The sequence below is a fragment of the Carlito syrichta genome, unplaced genomic scaffold (assembly GCF_000164805.1).
Source record: "Carlito syrichta isolate Samal-C Ts95f unplaced genomic scaffold, Tarsius_syrichta-2.0.1 Scaffold135728, whole genome shotgun sequence".
Taxonomy (NCBI): domain Eukaryota; kingdom Metazoa; phylum Chordata; class Mammalia; order Primates; family Tarsiidae; genus Carlito; species Carlito syrichta.
In genome coordinates this window covers 162,936-174,307 of record NW_007079824.1, presented here as the reverse complement: position 1 = coordinate 174,307, position 11,372 = coordinate 162,936, and the positions used below count along the sequence as shown (strand labels likewise).

Here is an 11,372-nt window from a genome sequence, read left to right as displayed (position 1 = left end):
AGCTGCGTCCTGCAAAGTTCTGGAGTGCGGGCTGCACAGAGACCAAACCCCGCCCCCGGGGCTCAGGGCTAGGGTCAGGGAGCCGGAGGTTCAGCCGAACCCCGCCGGTTCCCCGCGGTGGAGCCACTCGCAGTGCGCCCTGCTCACCAGGACGGCGATGGCGCCGTGGAGGGGGCCCATGGTCTGCAGCGTCTCACGGCCGTCCTCGGCCCGGTGCTCCCACTCCACGCCCATGGCAATGAAGCTCTTGGAGGCAGCGTCCCCCGCATTCTCCTCGTTCAGGATGAAGCTGCCTGTCTCCAAGTTCTTGACGGCTGAGAAGGCAGGAGAGGGTCCCGGCTGTGGCCGCCTGAGGGCTGGCCCAGGCCCCTGCCGGGTGTGCTGGCTGGGGCAGGTGAGGGCTCCCCCACGCCCTCGCTGCTGCGTGGTGGGGGCCCCTCGTGTCCCCAGCTGCCCTGTGGGTGGGGCTGCCCCTACGCCCCCAGCTATCCAGCAGGTGGGGGCGCCCCTGTGTCCCCGGCTGCCCTGAGGATGGGGCGCCCTGTGTTCCCGGCGCCCGAGTGGGGTGTCCGTGCAGCCCCCACGGCTTGGGAGCTCTGCTCGCCTTCAAGTCCGTTGGGCCGGGGCTCCCCTCCACGCGCGCCCTTTTCTGGGTCTGCCCGTGGGCAGGGGCTCCCCTTGGAAGCGCTGTTGAGGCCACCTGCTTGCAGTTCATTTGGGGCACCCAGTGGCCGCCTGCAGGCCACCCGGGCCCTGACAGCGGGGAGGACTCTCCACCCGGCATCGGTGGATGTCAGGCCCTGCCGCCGTGGCGCCTGCTTTGGGGTGAGCTGAAGCGGCAGGGTCCCCCACCCCCTTGGCAACTGTGGCCGCCCCCCGCGATCTTGGCCCACCCAGGCCCCAGCAGCGCCCACACCCCGAGGGGCCTGCCTGGCTGGCCAGGGCACTCAGGGCCAGGGCGCCCTCAGAGGGGCCGAGGACCTGGCGGCCATGCTTCCCCAGTGTGGAGGGGACGACCAGGGGCCACTGAGCGATGTCAGGGGGCCATGCGCAGGGTGGCGAGCGAGCAAACCGCTCCCACCATTTCGTCCATGTCACGAGGGACCCCTGGCTGGTGCCAGCGGGCCCCAGCCCTGGAGGCAGCAGCGGGAAGGACGTGGCTTTGTGTTTGCGAACTGACGCGTGTGTGTACCTTCTATTGAGGGCACGGGGTGCTGGCTTTGCATTTAGGGCCCCATATAGTTTCCTCCAAAACAGGAAGGAAACACGAGTATTAAAAGAGAGAGAGCGCAAGACCCTGACCCCAAAACCGAAGGAAAGAGCAAAGAGAGTGGAACGTTCCCGTAGGCACGGGTGCGGGGCCATGACAACCCTGGAGCCCCGGGCCAGTCCTGCCCCCTTGAGACAGGGAGGGAGGTGGCGCCAAGGCTGGGTAAGGGCCGGCCTCAGCCCCTGTGGTCCCTGGCATCGCTTCTGGCTGTGGCCCCACCACTCCCCAGGAGCAGGGCCTGACGCTGCTGGGGAGAGGTGCCCTTGGGTGCAGCCCCTAGAAGACCTGGGTGGCCTGGGGGGTAGGGCGTGGTCTGGAGGCAGGACCAGCCCGGGGGAAGGGGGCCCTCCCACCCTCAAGGAGGCCGGGGCCAGGAACCCGTTTTGTGGCCTGGGGGGCAAGGCCCGTCTTGGACACCGGTCCCTCCACGGCTGCCACCAGACGGAGCCCTCGAACCCCAAGCACTGGCCTCCCCACAGGGCAATGGCCCCAGGGGTAGGAGGGCGCCTGGGCCACACAGCCCGGGCCTCTGTGCATCCCGGAAGAGGTGGGCTTGGGGACGTGGGTGGCCGGCACTGAGACTCACCCAGGTGGTGGCTGGTGGAGTCCACCTCCTGGACAAGCAGGTGTCTGGCTCCGGCAGGGATCTCAAACATCTTGATGTAGCCTTTGTTTGGGGGTGGAAGACAGACAGCTGAGAACGGAGGCCCCTGGAACTCGGCAATGCAGGGAGGGGCCTGCCCTGGAGCAGGTCCACTGTGGGCTCCCTTGGTGCCCTGGAGTTTCTTAGGCTTTGACCACCCACCCTGAGGGGCGCCACCAGGAAAGCTGCAGCTGGGCTGGCCCATCTTCCAATCCCAGAGGCTCCCCCAGCCTCCTCCTCTGAAAACTCAGGCCCGAGTCCTGACCCTGGGTCCCACTAGGGCATGGACCTAGGACACCATGACTGGCAGAGGGTTTTGGGGCAGCGTCCGCCACTGGAAGATACCCGCGGGTAAGCGCAGAGCCGTGGGAGGCCTTCCCTGGGTTGGGCGTGGGCTGTGGGGCTTGGCTCCAGGCGTCTGGCTTCGAGGCCTTCCCTGCACCAGGCTCTGAGCCCAGCCCGCCTGTCTGCCCTCCTCAAAAGTGGCAAATCCAAGCAACTTCTCCCGTGTTGGAGACCGGGTGTCTGTGGCCCAGAGGGGCGGCCAGGAGGGGCAGTGCCGTAGAGTGAGGCTCACCAGAAGGCCGTCTCCCCAGAGCCCGCCTCTGCCAGGGACCCTGGGCTGCCCAGCCCTGTCCTGCACCCTGTGGGGACAGACTCACTACGAACAGGCTGTGCTGACCAGCCCAGGGAAGCGCTGCTGACGCCCGCTAGGCAGGCTGGGAGAGGGAGACCACACGGGCAGGGGTCCGGGGCTTCCCTGGGGGCTGGGGGCCGCCGCAGACCCTGGCCTCCAATGCAAGCCTCTAGGGCCTAGCCGGGCACCCATACATCCTGGCGTGCTCTGCCCTGACCCGTGGGCCCCGGGCCCCGTTCTCTTTCCCACCTGCCCCTGACTTAGGCCCCTGCCTCCCCCTCCCCCCTGGAGAGCCCCCTCCAGAAGAGAACCCAAAGAGGGCCGCAGGCAGAGTGTGCTTGGTGTTGCCTGGGCGGGTGTTGCCCCCGTCTGGCTGGGTGGGGGCACTCACTGTGCTTCTTGGGCGAGCGCGTGAACGTGCCCTTGACCACCTTGCAGTGACTGTTGTCTCCGCCGCACACGCCGCACTTGTCCTCCTGCTTGCTGGAGCCGATGACGCCGTCACAGCCCACCTTCTGCAGGGGGAGGGGCCGTTCACTGAAGACACCCCCTCAAGGCCCGCCGTGACCCTGCCCACGTCCCTGGGGACCCTGACACCTGCCCTTCCCGTGGCCCTCGGCCTGCCCGCTACTTGGAGCAGTTCTGGAGGAGGGGACAGGGAGTGGGCTCCGGCGCAAGCAGACCCATGTGCCGCGCCAGTCCCGCCGGCGCTGAGCCCGGGAACCACATCGGGTACGTGTGGCCCCAAGACAGTGGCACGGCCCCAAGAGGGCACACTCCAAGACTGGCACACGGCATAGTCCGAGGAAGTCACACTCTGAGACTGTCACTGCTGTACAGCTGGAGGGGTCACACCCAGGAATGCCCTGCATGGCGCAGCTGGACTCCACGCAGGCGCCTGTCCTCACAACGACAAGCCGGAGCCTGGCCGTGCCCCGCCATGCTGCCCTCTCTCCAGGCGTCTGCACGGCTCAGCCCCAGAAGTGGCCTCTGCGGGCCGCCTCTCGCAGTCAGACCTGGACGCCCAGCCCTTGCTCTGTCCTTAGGATGCAACGTCCTCCAGTCTGTCTTCGGGGTGTCACAGCACAGGAAGAGGCAAGAGCCGGTGAAGCACTCTTGCCTTCCTTCTCCCGGGAACCCTCTCGATGCTCCTGCGTTCCAGGGTGGAAGTTGCTCTGTACGGAATGAGCGCATGCCTTTGTTCTAGGCTGCCTGGTAGGGGCGACAGCATACCCAGGTTCTGCCATGGTTTGCACGTCCGCACCCAAACCGCACTGGCATTTGATGGCCGTCCTCACAGCTGTGACAGGTGGGCCTCTGAGAGGCGACGGGGCGTGAGGACGCTGCCCTTGCGAATGCGTGGACGCAGTTATTGCGGGGAGGTTTCCGCTAAGAAGCAGGAGTCTGGCCAGGTTCCTTCTCTCTGTCGCATGCTCACTCCCACCTTCTGTCTTCTGCCACGGGGACCCTCCTCAGACACCAGCACCGTGCCCTCAGACATTCCTACCTCCAGAACCACGCGCCGAATAAATCTCCTTTCTTGAGACACTACCTCGACTGTGGCATTCTGTCATAGCCACAGAAAGCAGCTTAAGGTAGGCTCTTCTGCTATCTGTGGCCCTGGCAGCACCCCATTCCTGGGACCACGGGAGCTCCACGGGGAGCAGCCACTGGACAGCAATAGCCCTGAACACCCTGCCCGAGGCCACGGCCACACAGACACCCAGACCGCCTCTCTCAGCACTCAGGAAGGAAGATGGCTTCTCCTCCAAACTGGTCCCCCGGCTGTACCCAAGTACGTGATAGCATCACAGGTCTCCCTCTTTGCTCTGGTTGCCAGGAAGCTCAGAGCCAATTCTCCCTTAAAGAAGCCCCTCCCACCATCCCTGGAGAGACTCGCTGCCTTTCCCTTTGCCTTGGGTTTCTGACTTGTGTCTGACGAGAGCCTTTGAGGGCGATGGCTGTAGACCACGGCAGGCCACAGAGCAGCGGTCCACACGTCCTTCTCGCATGTGCAGACAGAAGTTCGTGATCGTTGGTTTGATCGGTCTATATTTTACCGTAAGCTTTTGGACTCATTTCTGGAAGTGGGCAAGGTGCAAAGCAAGCAGTTAGAGGAGGCTGCTGTGCTTATCTTACAGCCCCTGAGAAAAATCTTACCAAAGGGAGGCGGCACGCTCTCCTGGGACCCAAAGAGCCCTGGTCTCCTAAGGCAAAGAGCCTGAGCCAGCCGCACAGAGCTGGGCCACCGTGCCTGGGCCGTGGGGGCGGGGCTGAGGAGGAGCTGGCGAGGCCCCTCCCCTCCATCCCATCCGCTGGGCAGTCCTGCTAGCAAGTAGTTACTGTCGGAAGGCTCGCCAGCTTCCTGCGCTTTGCCTCTGTGACAGCAGGCTTAGATGATGTGGCCAATGGCAGGTGGGTACTTTGCCATGGAGCGGACGCCATGTGGCCTCGTGTGACGCTCTGCTCCCCTCGAAATTCCCACTCTGTGCATGTGTGTTTCACTTGCAGCCTTCGCTGTTGTTTTCCGTGTCACCTTCCTGGGACACGGACATTCTCTGACTGACAGTCTCCACTTGGGTGCGAGCTTGTGACCCAGTGTTAGATTCCTTGAGAAGAGTCTCACATCCACATGAGTCGGTCAGATGCATCGATTTCATCTCATGACTGTCCGTTTCCTTTGTGTGTGTGTTTTGAGTCAGGGTGACATTCTGTCGCCCAGGCTGGAGGGCAGTGGCACAGTCACGGCTCACGGCAGCCTCAACCTGTTGGGCACAAGCGATCCTTCTGCCTCAGCCTCCCGAGTAGCTGGGACTGTAGGCGTATGCCACCACAATCAGCTATTTAAATTTTTTTTTTTTAGAGAGACAGGGTCTCACTCTGTTGCCAGGGTGGGCTTGAACTCCTGGGCTCAAGCGGTTCTCCCACGTCGGCTTCCCAAAGTGCTAGGACCACAGGCGTGTGCCACCACGCCCGGACATCTGTGTGCTCTCGACATTCCCTATCTGCCTCCTTTCCTGTCCATCTTTGGCGGTGTGGTCCTGCGCGCATTCAGCCACCTCTCTAACGACATCTCCGTCAACACTGGCCACATCCATGACGGTGGCCCCATGAGATGAGAGCACCCTATTTTCCCGGCACCGTTTCTGTGTGTAGATGTGTTTAGCTACACAAATTGGGAGGGGACCCCCAGGGGTTGCCCACATCCCCATTATTAAGTGACGCGTGGCTGTATATAAATATGCACGTTTTCTAATTATGCAGAATCCAGCAGCCTGCTTTGATTCACCAACGTCACCATTAATAAGGTGTTGAACTTACTCTCCCATTACCCACACGGGTGTGGCGCTGCGGCCCTGGCCACCGAGGTGGTGAGTGGTGCCCTCGCCTCCCCTGCAAGGGCAGCTCCCTGCACAGCTGCCATCCAAAGCCACTGCTACTCTAAACATTCCCATGCCTGCTGCCTGGATTAGTTATACTTCTTGAGTTGGGGTCTCACTCTGTTGCCTGGGCTGGAGTGCAGTGGCACGGTCACGCTCAGAGCAGCCTCAGCCTCCTGGCTCAGATGTTCTTTCTGCCCCAGCCTCCCAAGTAGCTGGGACTGAAAGCACACCCCATCACGTCCAGCTAATTTTTTTTTGTAGTGATGAGGTCTCACTATGTTGCCCAGGCTGGCCTTGAACTCAAGTCATCCTCCTGCACAGAAAGTGCTGGGATTACAGGTGTGAATCACCACGCCTGGCTGTTTTTTTTGACACGTTCTGTGTCTTATGACATTTGGACCTCTTAAAAATCTTCCTGGCTGAGAGAGGCTGCCCTGCCCGGGGCTCGCCAGCTCTTAGCGGCAGCGAAGGGAACAACCTTTCTCAAGCAAACCAGCCAATCCCGATCCACACCCCAGCCACCCCCCTAGCCGATGCTTCCTGGGCCTCAGTCGCTCCAGGGTTGGGCACTGACAGCTAGAGGCCTCCTGGCCGGGCTCGGGCTGCTCCCTCTGCTTTGCCCGGTCTTTCTCGGGGAAGCCCCCGCGAAGGCCCTGGCCACCTCTGCCTCGCTCCTGCCTCCCGACCTCCGGCCCTGCTGGGTGTGCTCTGCCCTTCCGCAGGGAAATGAAGGGATAAACTGCTTTCAGCAGCACTGGGCTTCCCTGACATCGCTCAGTCGCCTCCATAAATTAAAATCCCGTGGGGACAGACGCTGCCCGTGTTTGTTGTGGAGGCTTTGGTCTCAACGCCTCTGAGCCAGCTGTGCGCCCGGCCTCCCTGCCAGGCTCCAGCTGGGCCAGCCTCCCGGGCCTGCCACCCACGCCTGGCTGAAGCTACATGAGCACAGGGCGGTCCTGGAGCCGCCCCCGGCTCCCGGCGGCCCGCCCGCCCCCCGGGTGCTGCCTGCTGTCAGCCCAGAGACGTCCCGAGGGTGCAGCCGTTTCTCAGGAGGGCACGAGGGGCGCCAGCCTCCGTGACTCCTGCAGTCAGCCCGTCCCAAGTAAAATGTGATGTCAAGTTTATTAGAGAGGAAGACACGTTCAAGGGAGAATGCAGGTGCCTTCAAGGAAATGAGACACATGCATGCTTCTGAAAAGAGCAGAGGTTGCCTGGGGACGTTTGCTTGGACGGCACCAGCAGCCCTGAGAACATTCTTGCTCCCAGGACTCACTCTGCCCTACGGGGTCAGGATGTCCGGGTGGAGCCCCAAGGTCCCCAGGGACCTGCAGGCACACTCGAGTCTGAGAGCCCCTGGCACAGGAAAGGGGCGAGCTGACATTCGCGGGGGCCGGCCCTGGCCTGGGTGCTGTTTGTGACGCGCCGCAGGCTTGGCCTCACTCGGTCTCCCCCATGACCCTGAGAAGGGGCCGCCACGCCCAGGAAGCTGAGACTCGGGCGTGGCACCCACGTGGCACTCACCCTGCAGTCCCCACGCACGCAGAGGCTGAAGGCGTCCTTGTAGGAGCAGCGCGTCCCGTCGTGCACCATGCGCTTCATGGACACCACCTCGCCGGTCTCCTTGGACTCACAGTGCAGGTGGCACCTCTCCTTGGCTGGAAGGAAGCGGCCGAAGGTTGGGGCGTGGATGGCTTCCCCAAGTACTCGCCCAGCGACACGTGAAGGAGAGACCCTCACGAAGGTCACCTGAGGACGCGGCCGCCCCCCCACAGCCTGCCCTCTAGAGAGGGAGAGGGTGGGGGCGGCAACCCCTTCCCACTTCATTGTCTCCTGAGCCGTTGACTCTGGGGGCTCCGGGCGTGGGAAGAGCCTTTCCCACTAGAGTCAGCCAGGCTGTGAGTGCAGCCCAGGCCACACACACTCGAGCCCTGTGGGGAGGCCCCTGGCTCTGCAAGTGGCTGTTTTCAAGGTCACCATCCAAAGAGCCCTTTTCACTCAACCTCTGAAATCCCGAAGGACATCACACCCCCCTGACTTCGCCTCAGGGCCCTGGCATTGGTCTCAGCAACTAAAACACGGGGCCGCCAGATCGCAGCGCCCCTGAGAGGGGGGCCCTGTCTGCTCCGTCCCCCCCAGGCCTGCGCTGGCCCCTGTAGGCCAGGGCAACCCCTGTGGAGTGACGCCTGGAGCTGTGATGCCAGGCTCTCCCCGGCCTCTCTCTCCTGCCCAGAGCCCGAGAAGGACAGGAGCTGCATGCCTGATGTCCCATGGGGAGCGGGGACCCCCACGGAACACAAGCACCTCTAGGACTGAGGCCCTGGACTTCTAGCGCCAAAGCTGAGGTGGGTGTAGCCAGCAGAGCACGTAGTTTGGAAGCAGTGAGGCACATCTTCTTAGGCAGGTCTAATTTAGACAACCGAGGAACAAGGAAAGTGTCCAGACATCTTTCTTATTCGTCCATGCCCTTCACTCGACTGGCCAGACCTGCTTGGGTCCATCAAAGTCACCATCAATAAAGCAGAACCGACCACTTCCAGGAGTGGAAGGGCCAGGCTTGACAACTAGAGCCCGCCAGAGTCCAGAGTCCCGGGAATGAGTCAAGCTGGCAGCTCATCCACCTTGCCCGGCTTTTCCCAGGGAAGCCCCAGCAAAGGCCGTGGCTCCTCCCTCCTCGCTCCTGCTCCTGACCTCAGGCCCTGCGGATGTGCTGCGCCCTTCCCGGGGAGACGAAGGGAGACGAAGGGATACGCGGCTTTCAGCAGCTCTGGGCTTTCACGTCATCACTCGGTCGCCTCCATAAATACCTGTCATCCCGCACCTTGGGAGGCTGAGGTGAGTGAATGGCCTGAGCCCGCGGGTTCGAGACCCGCCCGGGCAACTTGGCGAGACCTCATCTCTACAATAAATCAAAATGAGCTGGGCGGGGTAGCGCGCACCTGTAGTTCCGGCTACTTGGAAGGCTGAGGCGGAAGGATCGCCGGAGCCCAGCAGGTTGAGGCTGCAGTGGCCAGGAGCGGCCACTGCACTCCGGTCTGGGCGACCGAGTGAGACTCCAGCTCAAAAAAATAAAATAAAATAAAATAAAATCCCGCAGCTGGAATGTGGATCTACCGTGCAGGGTGCAGGGAGTCACAGAAACAATAGGGAATTACCCAAAACACAGACATGATGTTCTAAGAAAAGCCCACATCTAGTTAGACAGTCGCTTTCCTTCCTTAGAAGGTCCTCGTGACCTTAGAGGTTGAGAGATGGTCTCTGCTCTTAGCTCATGGAATAGTTTGCTTACTCATCGTTGTGAAAGTATATAAAGCTTCTTTTCAGAAGCATGCATGTGTCTCATTTCCTTGAAGGCACCTGCATTCTCCCTTGAACGTGTCTTCCTCTCTAATAAACTTGACATCACATTTTACTTGGGACTGGCTCTGAAACTTTTCTGCGGTGATGTCAGGAACCCACAGAGGACCCGCATCACACACCCCTCGACGTCAAGGCCAGCTGGAGTCACACTCTCTGCCACCTGCCACTTGGTCTTGACTGAACCGAGGTTAGAGGTCCCCAGATGCCTCGGCAGGGTCAGACCCGCCCGTCCCTGAGTCCACCTGATCACGTATGTCCAGCCTCATCCACAGATGGCGGTCACGGGAGCCTGGTCCCCACGCGGCGGCAGCCCAGCCACCCCTCGCCAGTGTCCTTGGCCACGCCGGTGCTGTGGCTGCCCTGGCCTTGCAGCTCTGCCCTCCCCCCTCGCCCTCGCCCTCGCCCAGGCACGGGCCCAGCAGTCACACTGGCGGGGGGGGCGTCCTGCAGCCAGCTCAGAGGGCCGCAGGCGTCTGGTCATGAGTGTTGACAACCATCTCTCAACCTTTCAGGTCACGAGGACCTTCTCAGGAAGGAAAGCGACGGACCGACTCGACGGGGCTTTTCTTCAAAGCCAGGCCGCCGCTGTGCCTGCCACCCTCTCGGAGGCTCACCGTCCCGGTGCTCGTGGGGCAGCCAGTGGTGCTGGGCGTCGCCGTGCTCGAAGTACAGGTCCCACTGGCGGCACTGCTCCTCGCGGAAGTCGGCCAGGGCGTCGGGGCAGTCCTGGGGGTTGCAGAGCTGGAAGTCATAGGCGAGGCCCGAGCAGGTGCGGCCCCCGTTCGCCGGGCTGGAGGAGGAAGCAGCGGCCTCACCGCTTAGGGCCACCAGAAAGAGGCAGCCCTCGGGGCGCCCCGCCTGGGATTCTGGGGGATCCCTACGTCTCAGGGCAGCTCTGCTGAACGGAGGGACCCATGCGGCCGTGCCCAGCGGCGAGGCCCGGCATCCCCAGCCCGTGGGCCTCGGGGCACGAGGAACAGAACCCGCGGGGAATGTCCTCCCGGGGCTCCCAGGAAGGCTGCCTCCCCGGAAGGCCGCGTCAGCAGGAGCCCCTGCACGGCCCCTCCCCCAGCATGTGCCCAGGCTTGTGAACGGACAGGGCACTGCGGCGGGCACCGAAGTCTGGCCTCGCCCTCTGGGCCTGAGGCCCAGCTCAGGAAGCCGAGGGAGCCTCCTCTCCAGCTGAGCCTCGGCACGGGGCCAGGCACACAAAGCAGTGCGGAATCCCAGTGCTCGGTCCGCAACACAGGTGCCGCGAGGTGGCCGCCCCCTCACCACGGGGCTTTCTGCGCCCCAGGGAATGTGGGCTGCATTCTGGGATGTCCTCACATCACCAAGAATGGCCCCAGTCCCCAAACTGCCTCCTGAGACTCTAACTTCCCAACTTGCCATCTCCTCTAAGCCGGTGCAAAGGCCCCGGGGTGATGGGGGAGGGCGGTGGGCCACCTGGCTGCCTCGGCTCCTGGCCAGGAGGGCAGCACCCGGGGTGGCTGGCCCCGAACGCAGGCGTTCCTGAGGTGAGGCTGTCCCGCCGTGGGACACCAGAGCCTGGGTTCCCCCGCCCAGCCGATGTGGTCTTGACCCCTCTCCCCAGAGCGGTGACTGCTGACCCTCTCTGGCTCCCCAGTGGCCGGTTCAGGACAGGGCACGGGGACTGCTTTAGGGCTAGAGCCCAGCCCACTGGAATGAGCTTGGGGATCGGCCTGCCAGCCCATGATAGCTTGGCCTTGCACCACAGTGCCCAGTTTGGGAGGCGTTTTGTTTTGTCTTTTTTATGCGAAATTCCAGATTCTCAATGTTCTCAGGTAAATCAAAACCTTCAAAGCACCAGGCCAAAAAAGAAAGACAAAAGCCCGTGTGTCTGAGCAGCCACGGGACCTGCAGGGTAAGGTCCCGCAGAGTGACACTGACATCTGCGGAGGGTCCTCCCTCCTCTCCAGGCCCCCGCACCCACGGTCCGGACTCTTGGGGGATGAGGTCAGGCAGGAGGCAGCGGGCAAGGGGTGAGGGGGGAGGGTGTGACTGAGACCTGAGACGTTACTGTGGTCCTGGAGGGAGCAGGGATGGGGCGGGGGGTGAGAG

General features: G+C 62.8%; 1 protein-coding gene across 1 annotated transcript in view; it reads right to left on the bottom strand.

Annotated features, from left to right (window-relative positions):
* The window catches only part of ADAMTS2 (ADAM metallopeptidase with thrombospondin type 1 motif 2), a gene marked incomplete at its 5' end in the record, with an annotated part of 122,438 nt that overhangs the window by 4,680 nt on the left and 106,386 nt on the right, over positions 1-11,372 (bottom strand). Inside the window, 5 exons of the mRNA XM_021708302.1 lie at positions 148-314; positions 1,857-1,937; positions 2,942-3,065; positions 7,455-7,588; positions 9,905-10,080. Coding sequence (XP_021563977.1) covers positions 148-314; positions 1,857-1,937; positions 2,942-3,065; positions 7,455-7,588; positions 9,905-10,080 — 682 coding nt within the window. The remainder of the gene's footprint in view (positions 1-147; positions 315-1,856; positions 1,938-2,941; positions 3,066-7,454; positions 7,589-9,904; positions 10,081-11,372) is intronic.